This window comes from Pelodiscus sinensis, unplaced genomic scaffold, assembly GCF_049634645.1.
Source record: "Pelodiscus sinensis isolate JC-2024 unplaced genomic scaffold, ASM4963464v1 ctg71, whole genome shotgun sequence".
NCBI classification, from domain to species: Eukaryota; Metazoa; Chordata; order Testudines; family Trionychidae; genus Pelodiscus; species Pelodiscus sinensis.
The window spans coordinates 636461-656872 of NW_027465980.1; the positions used below are offsets into that span (position 1 = coordinate 636461).

Genomic DNA, 20412 nt, shown 5'->3' on the forward strand with positions numbered 1-20412 from the left:
GCTCAGTACAAGCCGAGCACTAAATGGGAAAGCGGGGGAACTGACCCCCTCCACCTTCCCTCCACACGCATCGTCTGTGTCCGGGGCTCCCAAGGCTCTGGAAATAGGGATGTGAACGAGTAGTCGCTAGACAATTAACCAATGAGCCTCGGCCTATCGGTGAATCTAGTTAACTACACACATTTCCCCGGGGGGAGAAGCAGGAGCCAGTGCTGAGGGAGCTGGCTTTGCGCTGCTGCCTGGCCCCACCCCACACTGCTGCCTCTATTGGGGAGGCTGCCGTGAAGCAGCGTCTGTCCTCGGTGGGCCTAGGTTCACCACGGACAGAGGTTGCTCCGCATCCCATCGGCCCACTGGGGGCAGAGGCTACTTCACAACAGCAGCCTCTGTCCGTGGGGGGTCCGAGCTCCCCGTGGGGGGTCCGAGCTCCCCGTGGACAGGGTCCGAACTCCCCGTGGACAGAGGCTGCTCCGCCTCCCGCAGCAAGCTCGTCCCTGGCAGCCTCAGTCCACGGCAGGCCCAGGCTTGCTGTGGACAGAGGCTGCTCCATGCGAGGCAGAGCAGCCTCTGTCCACGAACGCTCACGATCCCGTCGACACGTTTTGTTGGTCTATAAAGTGCTACCAGACCACTGGTTGTTTTTTTCTAAGAACATCAGAACAGCCGTACTGGGTCAGACCAAAGATCCATCTAGCCCAGTATCCTGTCTGCCCACAGTGGCCAGCACCAGGTGCCCCAGAGAGGGTGGACCGAAGACAATGATCAAGCGATTTGTCTCCTGCCATCCCTCTCCAGCCTCTGACAAACAGAGGCCAAGGACACCATTTCTATCCCCTGGCTAATAGCCTTTTATGGACCTAACCTCCAGGAAATTATCCAGCTTCTCTTTAAACTCTCTTATAGTCCTAGCTAACTGGGCTCCCGCTGAAGCTCGTGGCTTTACAGAGTACTTTGTCTTATCTATTCCTTTCCTAATGACTCCCACTATGGTGTCGCTTTTAGACGGCCACGGCACACGGAGCAGGTGTTTGCAGGTGCTCTCGGCAAGGATCCCAAGGTCTCCTCTGGAGTGGGAAGAGCTATTGTACGTCTGCCGCTAGGGCTGTACTTCCCAGTGCACTGCTTTGCACTTCTCAACACTGCTCTCCATCTGCCTTTGTGCTGCCCACTCCCCCCGTTTAGTGAATCCCTTTGTCGCTCTTTGCAGGCCGCTTTGCCTTAGTTCCTGCTCACCCCTTTGTCAAGAACATTTGCAAGTTTAACACAGTGACCCCAATGTGGATTCCTGCAGCACAACCCTCATTCCTACTCCCCCCTTTAAGTGGAGTGCCCAGCAGTGTTTTGATGAGGGTCCTTCAGGGCCTGGAATGTCACTCTGAGTCACCAGCCTTCCTCTTCCATAACCAACCGCCCGGCCCAAAGGCAAAGCTGCAAGCAGCTCACTCTGCTGCACTGAAGAGCTGCCTCTGGAGCCAGGGCCTGCAGCTTTAAGCAGCCCTCAGGTCTGAAATGCAGGGGGTCAGACTTGGGAGGGGAGCTACGGCCACCCAGCCCCCATGAATGGCAGCCCTGGCCCCAGACTGCTCCTGCCGCAGGCACCTCTGGCTCCCTCTCACACCTGTGCCCAAGGGTGCCACTTCCCTTCTCAAGCCCCTCCTCACTCCAGACCCTGGCCCGATCCAGCCCTGGGGGGGCTGTCTACGCGGGTGGCCCTGGCTGCACTCTGTCGGGCAGTCGCTGGTGCTGTGTGTGCTGGGGGTGACCCCTACTGGCCTCTGGCTGTAGCACTGCCCGGGGGGTCGTCCCTGAGCCCCAGCAGGCAGACAATGGCCAGGGGAAGGGGTTTGACAAGGGGGGGCTGCCTGGGGGAGGAGTGGTCTGTGGTTTGGAGAAGGGCCAGTCTGGGCTGGGCACACATGAGGGGAAGGGACTAAATCGAGTGCTGGGGGCTCAGGGGCCTGTGGACCCTGCCCGAGGGGTCTGAGGCTGCCGGCCCCGCACTCCGTTGGCCACATGGAACCGGGCCGGGCTGTGTCTCCGAGAAGCAATGCACCCTCCCTGCTCCACGGGCTGGCGGAGTCACAGCTTGCTGAGGACGAGGGTGCAGGGGGCCCCGACGCGCCTCCCAGTGGGAGAGCACCAGCGCCAAGCCACGGCCCGTTCTATAGGGGCGAGACAGCCCCAGGCTGGCCCCTATTTCTGCCAGTTCCCCTCCCCCCCGGGAATTGGGCTGCAGAGCAGAGAGCTGCCCAGGGCGCCGGGCCATGGTAACAGCAGGGCTGACAACGCCTGGCTGCCCCACAGGAGTACTGCACAGTAACTGCCTGTCAACACCCGGGAGGCACGGCCCACACACCCGGCTCCTGGGCTCCAGGAGACCTGAGCCAGCTGCTCAAAATAGCCCACGCTCCAACCCAAGCAGTCACCAGGGACGTCCGGCCCAGCTCTGACCAGCATCAAGCACCAAAGGGCTTCCCGCGAGGCCCCTGACCCCTGCGCTTCTCTCCTGCTGGGGCCAGGGCCCGGCCCAGGTTCCCCGGAGGCTGGCTAAGCCATCGGTAATTACTGCACAGGGCCGCGCCTCCCAGTCCCAGAGCTCCCCTCTCCCCTCTCCCCGCCGGGCGGCAGAGCCAGGGCTCCTCGGCTCCGCAGAGCCGGCCTGGAGCAGCGAGACCCGGCACCGTGCTGGGCAGCAGAGGGCAGGCGTGGCAGGCATAGGCCTCCCCCAGCTCTGCCTGAATGCGGCTTTGCTTTCACAAGAGCTGGCGGCTGCACTGCGCCCCTCTCCTCGGCAGTGCGGCCCCAGGGCAGGCGCTGCCCCCGCCGGACCCCAGCCAAGGAGAGCAGGGCAGCAAGGGGTGCAATGGCCCGTGGGCAGGCGTCTGGCCCAGCAAGCTCCCGGCTGCAGCCCCATGCAGCCTGCCCCGGGACAGAGCCCCCTTCAGACAGAGCAGCATGTGCCCACCCAGTCAGAGCGACTGCTCCCTACCCGGCTCCCAGGCTGGCATCCCCCCATCACAGCAAACCCCTGGTCCAGCGGGGATGCGCCGAGGCCCCGGCCATGGAGACATGCGCCACCTCTCCTGAGCCGCTAACACACCCAAAGGCGCGTTTTAAAAGCCCGGGCTGTTCTGTGTCTGACGCATGGGCTTGGCCCCCCTGCCTTGGGGCGGGGGGAGAACAGCCCACAGGACCCTGAGAGCGGGGGTGCCATCAGCGGGGGGGTGCACAGCGAGGGGTCCTGGGAACCGGGGGCGTGGCAAGGGGGGGCACGGGCGGGGCTACGTGATCTCGCAGGTGAAGCACCTGCAGTGCTGCGGTGAGCCCCTGGCGCGCCACACGCCGTGCTCACTCATTTCCACGCCCACAGGCCACCCCGCTCAGCCTCGGCAAGCCCCTTCCCTGCCGGCAGCCCCAAGGCACAGCACGCCGGGAGTGGAGGAGGTGGGGCCCTGTGCAGGCCTGGCATGAGCCCTCGGGCTGCAGTGAGAGATGTGACGCAGGAGGCATCGGAATAGCGGGAGAGGGTCCCCTGTCCTTCCCACTCGGGGCAGCTGGAGAGCTCAGGGGGAGAAGCGGCCCCTCCCCGGGAGCGGGCTCTGGGAACTGTCCCGAGGGAGCATCACGCTCTGCTCTGCAGCAGCAGCAGCCACAGGGACCCACTTTCGCTGCGAGGCCCTGGGAGCTGCTCCTGTTTGGGAAGCAGGACCGAGGCCTTTGGGACGAGAGCTCTCCCGGCGCCGTGCTGCTGGGGCTGCCCTGCTCCATTCCCCGGCGCCTCCGTCGGGGGCCGGGGCGGGATGTGCTCGGAGCTCCTGCTCTGGGCAGGGACGTTAGGGTACGTCTAGACTGCCCGCCTTTTTCCACAGAGGCTCGGTCGACAGATACTGCCCACAAGGCCGCTGTCGAAAGAGAGCGTCTAGCCTGCAGCCAGCGCTGTCGACAAAGCAAGGCGCCTTTTCGAAAGGCAGTCTGGACGCTCTCTTTTGAAGAGGCACCGTTCGCAGGCAATGGCGCCTTCCCTCAACAGAGCGCTATGGCCCAAGGTGGCATGCCTCGTGGAAGGACGCAGGCATGGTTTTGTCGACAGAAGGCCACTCATGCTAATGGCCAGGGGCCAAACACTGCAGGCACATGTAACCAAGCCTTTCTGGGGGTCGCCTGCAGGGCCCCGACCCGGGACTGGAGCACGGGGGAGCAGCTGCACTGCACGCAGGTACCAGCGCCTGGCCGCCTGAGCCAGCGACGGGCTCGTGGGGCTGTTGGAGACCTTTGGGCTCCGGCTGCAGCGTGACAGCGAGGAGCCTGCGAGGCGGGAGGGGCTCAGTGCTCGAGTGGGAACAGCCCCGCCGGGTAAACAGCGCGGTGACCTTGAGCAGCAGGGTGCAGCCGCCGCGCAGGAGCACGAACAGGCGCCGGAGAGCGTCACAGGCCACACTGCAGATACAGCACAGGCACCTAGTGTAGCATGAGCCTGCCGAAAGGCTGCCGGGCAAGGTGCCCTCCGGCACGCAGGAAACCTGCTTTCTGCGCCCAGCTCTGCCCAAAGCGGGCAAGTGCCGGCACTACGCCCAGTGAGGACTCATTATCCCCCGCGCACCGAAACTCGTTATCGCCCCGAATCACCGAAACTCGTTATTGCGCTGTGATGGCGCATCTGGGACCCCCCGATCCTGCACCTCTCTAGCAGCAAGTAGAATAGAGGGGTTTATCGCTTCTCCGGGATACAGCACAGCACAGACGTGATGTGGCTACAGGAGTCAGGGCCAGGCAGCCTCAGACCCCTTGGGGGTGGGGTGCATCGCCCCCTGAACTCCCAGCACTCCTCTTAGTCTCCTCTCGTCATGTCTTCCCAGCCAAAAACCGCCCCGCTCCCAGGCCCTGCCCCCAGCCAGGTGTCCGTCCCCATCTCCCTCCCTTTGTCTCTCCCCTGGGAAGCGCCTTGTTACCTGCCCAGGCTGGGATGAGGCGTCTGGGCTAATTCACATGCAGGTGAGTCAGTGGGGATCACACAGCACAGCGCAGGGGGGCACCGGGTTACAGAGCAGACAGCCCCCCACTACGCCACACACCCCCAAGCACCAAAACTCATTTCCCCCTGTGACATAGTGGGGGTAACTTGCTAGGGCTGTGGCGACCTCTGCTGTCTGGTCATTATGCAAAGGGGGCTCCAAACCTGTCCGACCAGCTACCCCCCATGGGGAGGAACAAAGGAAGGGGGATGCCGCCCCTGGCTGGGGGGCAGGGCTGGAGGAGAGTGAGTCAGTTTTCTGTCTGGGAGAATGGAGGAAGCAGCCTCAGCAACAGGCTGGGGGGTTTAGAAGCCGGACCCCCCCACCCCATCTCAAGGGGGGCTGAGGCATCCTAGGCCTGCCCTGTAACCTGGTGACATCTGTGCTGTGCTGTACCCTGGAGAGGCAATAAACTCCCTCTGTTCTACCGGCTGTTCGTGCCACTACGGGGGTGCAGGAGGCGGGGGACCCCAACGCGCCGTCACACCCCTCCTCCCCCGATCACTGAAACTCATTATCCTCCCCCCGAGGACTGAAACTCACTACCCCCCCCATCACTGAAACTCGTTATCCCCCCCCCCCAAGGACAGAAACTTAATATCCCTTTCCAATCACCGAAACTTGTTCCCCCCCCCCGAGGACCGAAACTCGTTTCCCCCCCAACAGCGAAACTAGTTACCCCCCCGCACCAAAACTATCCCCCTCCAAAGACCGAAAATTGCTATTCCCCCCCCCCCCGAGGATTGAAACTCTGCCTCCCACTAGGGATGTGACTGTCACAGGAGGGCGCAGGGCAGCTGGCAGAGGGGCCAGGCCTAGACTGTGCGGGCTCTGGGATGGCCCTTTAGTGCGCCTTCCCCAGGGCCGGATTCAAAAAGGGGCTGTAGGGCTGGAACGTTCTGGGCCGGCTCAGCTTGGCAGAGGGGGGGCTCAGCTTGGCTTGGCAGAGGGGGGCGCTCAGCTTGGCAGAGGGGGGGCTCAGCTTGGCTTGGCAGGGGGGGGCTCGGCTCGGCTTGGCAGGGGGGGGCTCGGCTCAGCAGAGGGGGGGGCTCGGCTTGGCAGATGGGGGGGCTCAGCTCGGCTCGGCAGAGGGGGGGCTCAGCTCGGCATGGCAGAGGGGGGGCTCAGCTCGGCATGGCAGAGGGGGGGCTCGGCTTGGCTCGGCAGAGGGGGGGCTCAGCTCGGCATGGCAGAGGGGGGGCTCGGCTTGGCTCGGCAGAGGGGGGGCTCGGCTTGGCTCGGCAGAGGGGGGGCTCGGCTCGGCAGGGGGGGCTCGGCTTGGCTTGGCAGAGTGGGGGCTCGGCTCGGCAGGGGGGGCTCGGCTCGGCTTGGCAGAGGGGGGGCTCGGCTCGGCAGAGGGGGGGAGCAACTAGTCTAGTTGCACACGACTAACCCATAAGCATTTGCTTATCGGACAGCTGGCTGGTCGCCAACATCCCTATTTTCTACTCCAAATTCTTTGCCTGCAGGCTGGACCTCTCTGTACCTCACGTGCCTCGTGCCCAGCCCCCCAGAGCCTGCCCCCCCCCCCCCCGTCGGAGCCCTCAGCCCCTCCCGCAGACGAACCCCTAATGTCTGGCCCCGCCCCCTGGCCCCTGGCTTCTCCTCGGCCCCATGGCTCTGTGGGGCAGCCTCTTCCTCCCCACACAGGCTGCAGTTTTTCAGTCCCCCTGAGACTCCGGGAGCAGGGCCAACGCGGCCCTGTTGTGAGAGCCTGTTTCCATGGCGCCCTAGGTCCCGGAGGGCCTGCCCGGGGCCCTGGGCCGCTTGGCTGCAAAGCACACACTTGGCTCCCCAGCAGGGCAAGGCCTCCAGCGTGTGAGGAGACAGGCCAGGCGGCAGCAAATCCTGCTTCCCCGGCACTCGGCCAAGTCATCCTGTTGGGCCTGACCCCAGGCCAGGCGCTCCTGAGCAGGGGAGCTGCCACCCCCGGCCAGAAATACCCCCCCCCTGCACACACACAGGGGGTGCAAGCCATGCACAGCGACACAACTCAGACCAGCAGCCCCCCCCCCCCAGCCAGCAGCCCTTCCCCTAAGCCAGCAACCCCCGTCCTGGCCCAGTAACCACCCCCCGGCCAGAAATACCCCACGCGCACACACACACACACACAGGGGGTGCAAGCCACGCACAGCGACACAACTCAGGCCAGCAGCCCCCCCCAGTCCTAGCCCAGTAACCACCCCCCGCTGGGGGTGCTAGCAGAGAAGGGAGCTGCCCCTGCAGGAGCGTGAGCGCCCGGCAAGCGGGGCCTAAAGACACCCGGGATGTAAGCGACTCGTCAGCCGTCCGATAAGCATAAATTCCATCGACTCGATTCGTTGATTAAACAAAACTTAACATCCCTGTAAGAAACCAGCCCCCATCCGTGACAGCATGCAAGTGACCCTGCCCTCCTCAGCCCCTCCGTCTGAGCCAGGGCATGTGCCTTCTGGGAGGCTGCCCCGAGCCCAGCCAAGGGGGCTGCCTGGGCGCTACATGAGCGACACCATCGCCGGATCCCCCCACGGCCCCCGCGTCCGCCCGTGCACCTGCACCTCTGCTGTGCACTGCCACGCGCAGCAACGCCCCTGCCAGGCACAAAGGACGACTGGACACCCACCAGGTACTCCAAATGTGGAGCAGCACCAGCACCGTAACCTGCCCGGCCATTCGGCCAGGGATCTGAGAGCAGCCAGCCTGCCACGGCAGACTTCAGACCCGCGCTACGGAGGGAGACCGGCCTGGAACTCATTCGCAAATTCCACACCGTCAGCTTAGGGTGGGACAAGGATCTGAACTGGCTAGCGCACTACAAGGCAGCTTCCCCTCTGGGTCTTCACAGCTGCACCCCAAACGCTGTGAACGGGCCCCTCGCTCCGACTTGATTCACACACGCAACGTCTCCCCTAGGTGCCCCGCTACCGCCACTTCCACGCCAGCTCATCTGGCAAAGCGGGTTTCACCCAGGGAAGCTTGTGCCCAAATACCACTAGTCTCAGAGGTGCCCGAGACCTCCTCGTTGTTTGGATCCAGAACGACACCATGCCCCCCCTTGGATCGCTGCTGGCCACGCCCCCTCTGGATCGCTGCTGGCCACGCCCCCTCTGGATCGCTGCTGGCCACGCCCCCTCTGGATCGCTGCTGGCCATCCCCATGGCTCTATGTGCACCTTGGGCTCACAGCGGGAGAAACATCACCCCAGGGGCAAAGTGCCCAGAGAGATGGCGAACCGCCTGGCACTGAAACGGCTCTGTCCCACCCAGGGCTACACAGCTCCACTGGCTGCCGCCACGTTCAGCAAAGCTGCGCACAACTGGATCCTCCTGGGCTGCTGTAGCCCGAGCCCCCCTTTCACAGGTTAGTGGTACCGTGAGCCAGAGCGGTCCCGTCCATAGGACGGTTCAGGGCAGCCGCCCCAGGCCCTGCGCCTTGGGGTCCCCCGTGGGTGGGGGGATGTGACGTAGTGGGGGGACCTTGCTAGGGCTGTGGCGACCTCTGCAGTCTGTGACAGGAGTCATTATGCAAAGGGGGCTCCAAACCTGTCCGACCAGCTACCCCCCATGGGGAGGAACAAAGGAAGATGGATGCTGCCCTGGCTGGGGGGCAGGGCTGGAGGAGAGTTAGTTAGTTTTCTGTCTGGGAGCATGGAGGAAGCAGCCTCAGCAACAGGCGGGGGGCTTTAGAAGCCGGACCCCCCACCCCATATAAAGAGGGGCTGAGGCATCCTAGGCCTGCCCTGTAACCTGGTGACATCTGTGCTGTGCTGTATTCTGGAGAGGCAATAAACTCCCTCTGTTCTACCGGCTGGTGCAGTCTGTTTGTGCCCTTTCGGGGGTGCAGGAGGCGGGGGACCCCAACGCGCCGTCACAGGGGATTACCCAGGGGCCTGGCACCTGCAGCAGGTGCTGGGCCCAACCCTGCACTCACCAGTAGCAGCAGGAGCCGCAGGAAGTGGGACAACCCAGCCCCAGCCTGGTCCGCTCTGGCGTCTCCCGGCTGGGTTGCTCTGCTCTGCCGAGCGACGTGGCTGAGAGCAGCGGGCTTGGGCTGGGTTTCCTATTTCCCTGCCCAGTGAGTGTGAGACGGGGGCCCAATCCTGGTGCCGCGCCAGGCCCCATAAGAATCCCCCAGGTCTTATCGCTCCGGGGAGGAGGCTTGGGGGAAGGGGCAGAGCAGGGGCAGGGCTTGGGGAATGGGTGCAATGTGGGTGGAGGAGGGGCAGGAAGAGGTGGAGGGGGCAGAGCCTGGGGTGGAGGAGGGTGGTGTGCTAGGCCCTGCACCCTCCTCGGGACAGGGCTGCCATGCGCCTGCAGAGTCGCTGTGTGGTGAGACTTTCTCCCGTGCTAGGCCCTAGTGCCTGGTGGGCCCCAGGGCCCTGTGGGGCGTCACACTGCACCCTTACCTCGAAAGAAGCCACGCGATTTGTGCAAATTGCATCGCTTACTTCAGGGTCATTTCGAAATAGCACCAGCCTTTGAAATGCACTATCTGCACAGCGCCAAATTTGGAAATAAGGCACTTTTCCGAAACATCCCTTCCCCCTTGTGGAAGGAGGGTTGCAGGGATGTCGGAATAGCACGCCCGTTACTGCAAAATCTGTTTCGAAATAACGGGCGTGTGTAAAGACGCGGAATAGCGATTTCGGGATACTTCTGGAACCCGAAATAGCGCCGCAGTGCAGACGGAGCCTGTTAGAGCATGCTCTGTCCGCACCTCCTGGGGGAAGACAGTGCCAGTCTGTGGAAAGGGCCCACAGTCTGTAGGTGTGAGGAGACAGCAGCCAGCGGATACAACACATACCCGGGGAGGAGAGGGTCCGCAGCGAGGCTGCCCTGGGCTCCCTGTTGAGTGGCAGCGTCCGTGTGCCATATGGTCTGTCTGTCAATCGTAGGAGCTGCACTCTTGCTAACAGGAAATTCCCGGTAATTCACCAGGGCTCCCAGCTGGACTCGGTTGTTCGCCCAGATGACCCCGGTTTGAGCCACACGACACAGGAATGTATCTGACCTCCACTCCTGCGCTAACAAAACACTCCCAGCAAGTTTCTCTTTACGCCTCCTGCTGACACTGCAGGGCCCCAGGCCAGCTGCAGCATCTTCTGCTGCTCTCCCTTTGCTGCATGTCCCTCCGAACCCACTGGAAAGCTCCCAGGAGGGCCCAGCTAAGCCCCATTCCTAGCGCCTGTGTCTCAGGGACGGAAGGCAGAGCTCCCGGACCCTGAAGAAAAGCCAAGGGGGCAGAGGGTTAGGGTGGCAGGAAAGGAGAGAAAGAGAAGACCCTACCTTGGATGTTTCTGCCCATGAGAAACCGTCTCTGGGTGTGGCAAAGCTACAAAGGGCTAGGTGATATGTGAGGTGCACCTCCGAAATGCCTGAGAGACGTCGTCAGTGAACTCAGGCAAATCTCGGAGCTCCGCTGTGCCCCCTTCTCTTCTGCACCGTGGGACAGCCAGCTCTTCCCTGCCTTGCTGGGTGTGTGAGGGGCCATGCCTGAAAGATCATGACCCCGCCATGGCGAGGGGGGTCATACAGGGACCTTAGATCAAGCAGGGAGGTTAAATTGCCGTGATCTGACTAATCGTGTAGTCGATACGATTTGTACCCACTGCACGATTAGTTGATAAGGGCTACTCTGCAGAGCTGCAGCGAGGGGAGCCCCAGGAACCGCCTTGAGCCGGGACTGAGCAGTCCTGGCTCGTGCCAGCTCCGGAGTCACCTGCGCTGCGGCTCTGCATTTTAAATGGAGTAAGAGCTGCCGGGCCCTTACTACCTTTAAAATGCAGAGGTGTGCCGACCCGGACCAGCGCCAGCCAGGACTGCTTGGTCCCCGCTCACGTTGAGTCCGGCAGCCCCTCTTTGTGGTGGCCAGCCCTGTCTGCTGTGAACAGCCCCTGTGCACGGCCAGCCCAGGTCACCACAAACAGAGGCTGCTCGGCGGCAGCAGCCCTGTCCGGGGGGGGCGGGGGGAGTCTGGGATTCCTGCAGACAGGGGCTGCTGCCGGAGCAGCCTCCCGTATCCCCCTCGCCACCACTGCCTCTGATAGAGGCAGCAGAGGAGGGGCAGACAGCACTGTAGAGCTAGTACGGGGGGAAACCAGCTTTTAAGCCAGCTCCCCCCAACACCAGCTGCTGTTCCCCCCTTTACTGCCTCTCCTAGAGGCAGCGGTGGCAGGGGGCGGGGGAATTGAGTAGCTGATACTCCAGTCGACTACTCGCTAACATCCCTAAGACCGAGGGAATTGCATTCACTGCTCGCAGATAGCGGTTCTCACACGGCTACTCCTTGTTTTAGCTTCTTGGCTGAATTATTCTGGCCGATATGTTTTTGTCTCTAGTTCGCTGAAGCATTCAGAACTGGGGTTGTGTTACTGCTGATTGGACACACAAGTCACATGGGCAGGTTTGTGCACTCCCAGGGTGACTGCCGGGAATTCTGCCAGTCAAGAGTTCAGAATTGGTTTTTGGGAATAATCTGTCGTAATGATTTAAAATGGGCTGCTTCCAGGAACCGTCCTGGCCATTCGTTTGTTTGCTAGAAAATTCATGGGAAGCAAATAGGAAAGGGTGTGAAAGTAGAAAGTTGGCTTCAGTAGGAGATTTGTGGGAGTTTCTCACTTTGTCTGGTTTCTAGTCTGGCTCCAGCTGTGCTGGCATGGCTCCAGGGGTTGCTGTGCTGTGAGGGGAAGGCATGTTCGGTCCTCCGACCGGGGCCGGCAGTTACAGTCGTGTTGTGTGTGCTGTTCTTTTCCCTCAACGCATTGCACTGCCTGCGCATACTCCAGATTCAGCATTCCTGAAGACAGGGCTGCATTGGGAGGCACTTCTCCAACCCTGGGAAATGTTGCCTCCAAATGGAAGCAAGTGGAGAAAAATCGGTTTCTCCCGAGGGCCTCAGGGATGATAATACTAGAGAAGCAATGCCCGACACAAGCAGGCCTCGGGGGCAAGGCAGGGAGAAGTCACACTGCCCCACAAACCACAGTGAGGAAGAAAGTCGGAGGTGTCCATTAGACTCAGGCCCGTCGATGAAAGGAGCATTCTGGGAACTGTAGTCCTGTGACAGACCCTTTTCGCCTTTCACCATTACAGCCACAGTCTCACAACTGCACCCGCTTAACAGCTGGAGCTGTGACGGAGCTTTGCGCGCCACGAGCTTTGAATGGAATAGCTCCGTGCACTGGACGGCCACACTGGGCGCTGGGTATCTGAGCTCAGGTCTCCCACTCCTTCCCTGGGAGGAATGTGAATGTTTAACCCGGGGGAGCGGGAGGCTCCAGAGCAGCCTCCGTGCATGGGGGACGCTCCAGCCCCTTTGCCCGTTTAATTGGTTAAACAGAACATTTGCCCAGTTAACTAACTGAACGAGATTTTACATCCCTATTCGCCAGGTCACCACACTTGCTCCTGAGCACCAGTCTTGGCCAGCTCAGGGCCTTGGGGCAGGCGATGCTGGTAGATAAAGGGGGCCCCGCCCATGGGCTGGCGAAAGGCCCTGGGAACTCGCTCCCCTGCTGCAGACAGGAGGCGATCAGAGCCCAGGCCCCAGCTGCTCGCTGGCCAGGTGGCCAGTCCCAGTAGCTGAGGTTTTTCTTACCCAGGTGCCTGTCACCACCCGCTCTGAGCCGCGCCTTCGTCCTCGGTGGCTGGTCTGGGAGGGGAGAGCTCCATGCGTGTGAGCCGCAGGGGGCTGTCCCGCGCCGAGCCCGCACTCAGCTCCCCAGAAGCCGGCCCGCTCCGACCGACCGTGCGGCGCCTGTGGCGGGCAGGAGGCACTTACCCAGCAGGGCCTGAAAGAGGTCGCTTCGGAAGATGCGCGAGACCTTTCCGATAGACGCCTTCAACTGCTGCTCCTCTGGGTCCCTCAGCGTGGTTTGGTACCTGCTCAGAATCGCCACTGCCCGCTGCGTGTCTGGGGAGACAGCGGAGGAGAGCCCTCAGGCATCACCGGAGCGGGAGGCACCGCGTCAGCGCACAGCACAGCCCACCTCGACCGAACAGCACGGCACCGCGGCCCACGCCTGGCAGGGGGTCTGCCCCTCCATCAGGGACCGCCCAGGCAGGCCAGCGGAATCGCAGTGCGGGGCCCGGCCCACTTAGCCAGGCAGTGAAAGGGGAAAGCGCACTGCTCACGCCAGGCGCAAACTATGGACCCAGTGGTTCTGTCGGGCAGGTCCCTTTGGGCCCGAAGGTCAAAGACTGAACAGACCATACTCACCTACCCCCAAACACGGCAGAATTACACCGCAGCCCCGGCCCTCAGGCAGACAGCCCAGTCCTGGGGTGCACCGTGAGCCTAGGCAACTGGGTGGTCGCCTAGGGCGCCGCCGGCCCGGGCGCCCTGTGATTACGTCACGGCCATTGACGGCCATGCAGGCGGGGGAGCCAGCTGCCACAGCTGGCCTCAGGCCGCTCCTGCACCCAGCTACACTGCGCACCGGGACCTCGCATCTTCACAGGAGCAGCGGCAGGGTTGGTAGCTCCAAAGAACGGCCAGACTGGGTCAGACCAAAGGTCCATCCAGCCCAGGGTCCTGCCTGCCCACAGTGGCCAGTGCCAGGTGCCCCAGAGGGAGTGAGCAGAACAGGGAATCCTCACCTGATCCCTCCCCTGTCGCCCATTTCCAGACAAACATAGGCCAGGGACACCAGCCCTGCCCAGCCTGGCTAATTAGCATTGATGGAGCTATCCTCCATGAATCCATCTAGCTCCTTTCTAAACCCCGTTAAAGTCCTGGGCTTCACCACATCCTCTGGCGAGGAGTTCCACAGGTTGACTATGCGCGGCATGAAGAAATACTGCCTTTTGTTTTTTTAAACCTGCTGCCCATTCATTTCATTTGATGACCCCTTGTCCTTGTGTTATGGGAACTAGTCAATAACTTTTCCTTATTCACTTTCTCCGCACCAGCCATGCGCCGGGGCGAGGGAATGTATCTGACTGCACTGCATCCTGGGACTCAGGGTTTCCCTACCAGGCCACCCCCTAGCCAGGGAGGGCAGTCACAACCTTACGCACAACGGGCCGTGCTCCTGGCTTCCCCGTGGCCCAGGCTGGCTCTCCGTGGGGCTGTGTTTGGACGTCCCTCTGCGCCCGAAGCTGGTCTCTGGTAGACACGAGCCAAGCCTGCTCTGCGCTGCCTGGGGGGCTCCCTCAGATTCTGGACACGCTGCCCTCCCCCCAGCAAAGGGAGGGGCTCTAATGGCTCGGGGGGGGGCTTGGTGCCAGGGAGGGGGGCCTGATCCACTTCCACCTGGACAACGGAGGCCTCCTCGGCCTGCGGCAGGCAGCCCCTCCGCCTGGCTGGGCTCTGCCTCGCAGACAAGAAAAGGTTTCACAGGGACCTTGGGCTGGTCCCATCCTGTCAGCAAATGTTTCCCTTTGTCCGGGCAGCCGCAGGGAAACAAAGGGCGTCTGTGTGGGGCGGTGGGGGAGGGGGCGGCGAGGGAGGTCAGGGCGCCCATCTCCCGACCTCAGAGCTCATGATCTGTCTGGCTAGTCCCGCTGCATCCAGTGCTCACAGCAGGGCGCTCAGCCCGCTGGACAAGGGGATCTGTGTCCCTCACGGCCTAGCCTCATTCGTGGGCCAGGGGCAGTCTGCAGGGCCGGGGGCCCACGGGGGAGACGGACCCCCCCGCCGGGAAGAGAAGGGGTCTTGTCTGCAGGGCCGGGGGCCCATGGGGGAGACGGACCCCCCCGCCGGGAAGAGAAGGGGTCTTGTCTGCAGGGCCGGGGGCCCACGGGGGAGACGGACCCCCCCGCCGGGAAGAGAAGGGGTCTTGTCTGCAGGGCCGGGGGCCCACGGGGGAGACGGACCCCCCGCCGGGAAGAGAAGGGGTCTTGTCTGCAGTGCCGCGGGCCCACGGGAGAGACGGACCCCCCCGCCGGGAAGAGAAGGGGTCTTGTCTGCAGGGCCGGGGGCCCACGGGAGAGACGGACCCCCCCGCCGGGAAGAGAAGGGGTCTTGTCTGCAGGGCCGGGGGCCCACGGGAGAGACGGACCCCCCCGCCGGGAAGAGAAGGGGGTCTTGTCTGCAGGGCCGCGGGCCCACGGGAGAGACGGACCCCCCCGCCGGGAAGAGAAGGGGTCTTGTCTGCAGTGCCGCGGGCCCACGGGAGAGACGGACCCCCCCGCCGGGAAGAGAAGGGGTCTTGTCTGCAGTGCCGCGGGCCCACGGGAGAGACGGACCCCCCCGCCGGGAAGAGAAGGGGTCTTGTCTGCAGGGCCGGGGGCCCACGGGAGAGACGGACCCCCCCGCCGGGAAGAGAAGGGGGTCTTGTCTGCAGGGCCGCGGGCCCACGGGGGAGACGGACCCCCCCGCCGGGAAGAGAAGGGGGTCTTGTCTGCAGGGCCGCGGGCCCACGGGAGAGACGGACCCCCCCAGCGGGAAGAGAAGGGGGTCTTGTCTGCAGGGCCGCGGGCCCACGGGAGAGACGGACCCCCCCAGCGGGAAGAGAAGGGGTCTTGTCTGCAGGGCCGCGGGCCCACGGGGGAGACGGACCCCCCCGCCGGGAAGAGAAGGGGGTCTTGTCTGCAGTGCCGCGGGCCCACGGGGGAGACGGACCCCCCCCGCCGGGAAGAGAAGGGGGTCTTGTCTGCAGGGCCGGGGGCCCACGGGAGAGATGGACCCCCCCGCCGGGAAGAGAAGGGGTCTTGTCTGCAGTGCCGCGGGCCCACGGGGGAGACGGACCCCCCCGCCGGGAAGAGAAGGGGGTCTTGTCTGCAGTGCCGGGGGCTCACGGGGGAGACGGACCCCCCCGCCGGGAAGAGAAGGGGGTCTTGTCTGCAGTGCCGGGGGCTCACGGGGGAGACGGACCCCCCCGCCGGGAAGAGAAGGGGTCTTGTCTGCAGGGCCGCGGGCCCACGGGAGAGACGGACCCCCCCGGCCCCTCGGCGGGAAGAAAAGGGGTCTTGTCGGCAGGGCCGCGGGGCAGACAGAACCCCCCCCGGCCCCTCGGCGGGAAGAGAAGGGGGTCTTGTCTCTGCGTATGGCAGGCCCACGGGGCAGACGAACCCTCCCCGGCCCCTCGGCGGGAAGAGAAGGGGGTCTTGTCTCTGCGTATGGCAGGCCCACGGGGCAGACGGACCCTCCCCGGCCCCCAGCGGGAAGAGAAGGGGGTCTTGTCTCTGCGTATGGCAGGCCCACGGGGCAGACGGACCCTCCCCGGCCCCCAGCGGGAAGAGAAGGGGGTCTTGTCTCTGCGTATGGCAGGCCCACGGGGCAGACGGACCCTCCCCGGCCCCCAGCGGGAAGAGAAGGGGGTCTTGTCTCTGCGTATGGCAGGCCCACGGGGCAGACGGACCCTCCCCGGCCCCCAGCGGGAAGAGAAGGGGGTCTTGTCTCTGCGTATGGCAGGCCCACGGGGCAGACGGACCCTCCCCGGCCCCCTCGGCGGGAAGAGAAGGGGGTCTTGTCTCTGCGTATGGCAGGCCCACGGGGCAGACGGACCCTCCCCGGCCCCCAGCGGGAAGAGAAGGGGGTCTTGTCTCTGCGTATGGCAGGCCCACGGGCAGACGGACCCTCCCCGGCCCCCAGCGGGAAGAGAAGGGGGTCTTGTCTCTGCATATGGCAGGCCCACGGGGCAGACGGACCCTCCCCGGCCCCCAGCGGGAAGAGAAGGGGGTCTTGTCTCTGCATATGGCAGGCCCACGGGGCAGACGGACCCTCCCCGGCCCCCAGCGGGAAGAGAAGGGGGTCTTGTCTCTGCGTATGGCAGGCCCACGGGGCAGACGGACCCTCCCCGGCCCCCTCGGCGGGAAGAGAAGGGGGTCTTGTCTCTGCGTATGGCAGGCCCACGGGGCAGACGGACCCTCCCCGGCCCCCAGCGGGAAGAGAAGGGGGTCTTGTCTCTGCGTATGGCAGGCCCACGGGGCAGACGGACCCTCCCCGGCCCCCAGAGGGAAGAGAAGGGGGTCTTGTCTCTGCGTATGGCAGGCCCACGGGCAGACGGACCCTCCCCGGCCCCCAGCGGGAAGAGAAGGGGGTCTTGTCTCTGCGTATGGCAGGCCCACGGGGCAGACGGACCCTCCCCGGCCCCCAGCGGGAAGAGAAGGGGGTCTTGTCTCTGCGTATGGCAGGCCCACGGGGCAGACGGACCCTCCCCGGCCCCCAGAGGGAAGAGAAGGGGGTCTTGTCTCTGCGTATGGCAGGCCCACGGGGCAGACGGACCCTCCCCGGCCCCCTCGGCGGGAAGAGAAGGGGGTCTTGTCTCTGCGTATGGCAGGCCCACGGGGCAGACGGACCCTCCCCGGCCCCCTCGGCGGGAAGAGAAGGGGGTCTTGTCTCTGCGTATGGCAGGCCCACGGGGCAGACGGACCCTCCCCGGCCCCCAGCGGGAAGAGAAGGGGGTCTTGTCTCTGCGTATGGCAGGCCCACGGGGCAGACGGACCCTCCCCGGCCCCCAGCGGGAAGAGAAGGGGGTCTTGTCTCTGCATATGGCAGGCCCACGGGGCAGACGGACCCTCCCCGGCCCCCAGAGGGAAGAGAAGGGGGTCTTGTCTCTGCGTATGGCAGGCCCACGGGGCAAACGGACCCTCCCCGGCCCCCAGCGGGAAGAGAAGGGGGTCTTGTCTCTGCGTATGGCAGGCCCACGGGGCAGACGGACCCTCCCCGGCCCCCAGAGGGAAGAGAAGGGGGTCTTGTCTCTGCGTATGGCAGGCCCCAGCCAGAAGAGGAAGCTGGTGAAGCATGAACAAGCCTAAACGCAAAGACACACGGAGCCAGCCCACCCCTGGACTTCCCTCCCCAGCCACAGCAGGCCAGAGGCTGGGATGCCCGGGGACACCAGCCGGATTTACGGGGCTTGCAGGGGATTTCTGCCCGCACTGGAGCCTAGACCCCACTGCCACCAGGACACAGTCAGCCTGGGCCACAGGTGCCGCCTCAGCCCTCCCCGGCCGCAGTCAGTCCTTGGAGCTGGCATCAGCAGAGCCAGCAAGGGCCAGCGCGAGGCGGGCGGCTGCTCCCGAAGTGGACACGGCCCCAAAGCCCCCGCTGCTTGAGGTGGACGTGAGAGCTCAGGGAGCACGTGTCAAGGCTGCGGGGAGAGGGGGCTGCAGTACCAGCTGGGCATGTCAGATGCAGCGCCCTGCCCGCTGCAGCCATGCACTCCGCAAGCGCCTCCTTCCGTGGCAGCTGGGCCCCACGTCGGCCTCGTGCCCCTGCGGTCACACAGGCAGAGGCGAATGCAGCCTGGAGCCGGGCGTGGGCTCTCCCCTCCGCAGCCCAGGAGGAGGCAAGGGCTGTGCCCCCAGAGGCACTGGAAGAAGGGTGTTCCCTCCTACTGCCCCCTCCACGATGGCAGACAACCCGCACTCCGGGAGACCTGCCCGACAGCCCCATGAGGAGTGGGGGACACAGCATGAGCCTCCCCCGCCTGCTGTCCACCAGCCCAAACCCTGAGCTCCCGCCTGCGGCCAAGACCAGGGGCCGCTGCGGGGGCCCGTCTGTGCCAGGGGCTCTGGGCTCGCTGGGGCTCAGGCTGCGTGTGCATGGCCTGCGGCAGCAGCCAGCCGGAGCTGGGCTCTTCCTGGAGCCAGCTGGCCCAGGTGCCTCGGGAAGCCGTGGGTGGAGGGGGCGGGCCCTGCGTGGGTGCAGCCTGGCAGCCTCCCTGACATGCAGGTGCTGCCGGAGGCGCCTCTCCCGTGTCAGCCTGGGGCCCGGCCGTGCTGGGGCCGGGCTGGCACAGCCGGGGAGACCAGGGGCGGCTATGCCAGCCCCGGGCAGGGGAGGGAGCTCCTTGGGCAGAGGCCAGGCTGCCTCCCGGCCGGTGCCCAGCACTCACCCTGCACTGGGGCCGTGGCCAGGGGCCCCACAGGTGTCGCTGGGCTGTGTCCCGGCCCAGCTCCGCCGCTCTGCTGAGCCCCGGGAGCCGGGAAACCTGCCCCGGCGCCGTGTGAGCTGGGCCCAGCTGCCCTGCGGGCGCACCTGAGAGCCGAGTGCCCAGCGCCCGCCCCGTCTCTGCGGGCCGGGTACCGCCCAGGCGGCTCTGCCCGCCGGCTCGGCTGCCCCTCCGCCACCCCAGCCCTTACCTTGCCTACTGATCATCGCTCTGCGGGGCAGGGCAGCCCGTCCCTGCAGGAGCTGCCCTGGGGCCGGCCGCTCCCCGGCGGCAGCAAGGGCCCTGCCCCGGGAACACGAGCCCAGGAGCCGGCTGCCTCCTTCCCTGCCGCCGCCCTGCCCGGGGCAGCCCGAGGCCAGAGCCAGCTGCGCCCAGCCGGAACGCCCGAGCCCGCCGCCGTCGCCTGGGGCTGTGCGGAGGGGAGGCCGGGCTGGGCCGGGCTCAGGGGCGGGCCCAGCCGGCAGAGGGCTGGCCTGTAGTGCTGCCAGCAGGCCCGGCTGCAGGGGGGGCGGCTGCCAGCCCGGGCCTGGCCCCACAGGGCCCCTTGGCCCCAGGCGAGTCCACACCCAGGAGCAGGGGCTGAAGCCGGGCCAGGCATTAACCCCGGCACTGCCAGAGGAGAGGGAAGCCAAACCCTCCGGGGGGGAGGGGAAGCTCAGGCCCAGGGGCCGGATACAGCCCCTGAGGCTACGGGCACCCCCAGCATTGGGGAGCCCGCCCCTAAGCCCTGGGGCAGGAGGGGAATGTGGGGGTTTGGCTTCCCCTTCTCAGTCGGGGGTCATGGCCGTAGGGGGGTTGGATTCCCACTGGTGTGGCCCCCCAGCTGACTTGTCTGGGGGTCACTGGCCTCCAACCCAAAAAAGGTTCCTACCCCTGGACTAGGGGACCAGGTGCCCTGACACTGGGGCTTTGCTACCTCGACCCCCGTCAAGCCCACCCCCTCCCGAAATCGGCCCAGTTTTCCCCACTTGCTGCTTGGTCACCCCAACTTTACCTCAGACGCCCCTTGCCGTGGGGGCTGGGCTGAGCTCGGGGCTGAAGAATGCAGCCGGGGTGAGAGGCTGAGGGCAGGGCCCCCCCGACTCCAGTCCCCAGCCACCTCCGCCCACTCCTCTGTGCTCTGGGGGGCTGCCCCCCCTTTGACCTCCCCACAACTGGGGTGAGTGCTCAGAAGCAGCCCCCTTACCCACAGCGAGCTGCCCAGCCCCTACTGGTGACCTTCACCCCTTTACCCACGGAGCCTCCCCCGCCCCCGCTCCTAGAGGGAAAGGCGGATGCCCGGCCAGCACCGATTCCAGGAGCTGCCCTGCACACGTAGCATTCGACCCCCTGCCGCCCCAGCCTGTGCTGGAAACAGCTTTAAACAGACTGGGGCTGCTGCTGCGCCTGTTCCCCCCCCAGCCTCCCTCCCCCGCTGCGCCGGGTTAACCGGAGGGGGGCGAGGGACCCCTTTACCAGACCAGCCTGCTGCAGACACACAGCTGGAGCGGGTCTGGAAAGGAAGCGGGGCCTGGCTCAGCCAAGCTAAGGCGCCAGTCCAGGGGCAGGGGCCTGGCTCCACCCCGCTCCCAAGAGGGGCGG

At 65.2% G+C, this 20412-nt stretch overlaps 1 protein-coding gene across 1 annotated transcript in view; it reads right to left on the bottom strand.

Annotated features, from left to right (window-relative positions):
• Positions 1-20093, bottom strand: part of DLG3 (discs large MAGUK scaffold protein 3) — a 169711-nt gene extending 149618 nt beyond the window's left edge. The window contains 2 exon segments of the mRNA XM_075917662.1: positions 12771-12902; positions 19022-20093. Coding sequence (XP_075773777.1) covers positions 12771-12902; positions 19022-19037 — 148 coding nt within the window. The 5' untranslated portion in view covers positions 19038-20093.
• Between the last annotated feature and the right edge of the window lie 319 nt (positions 20094-20412).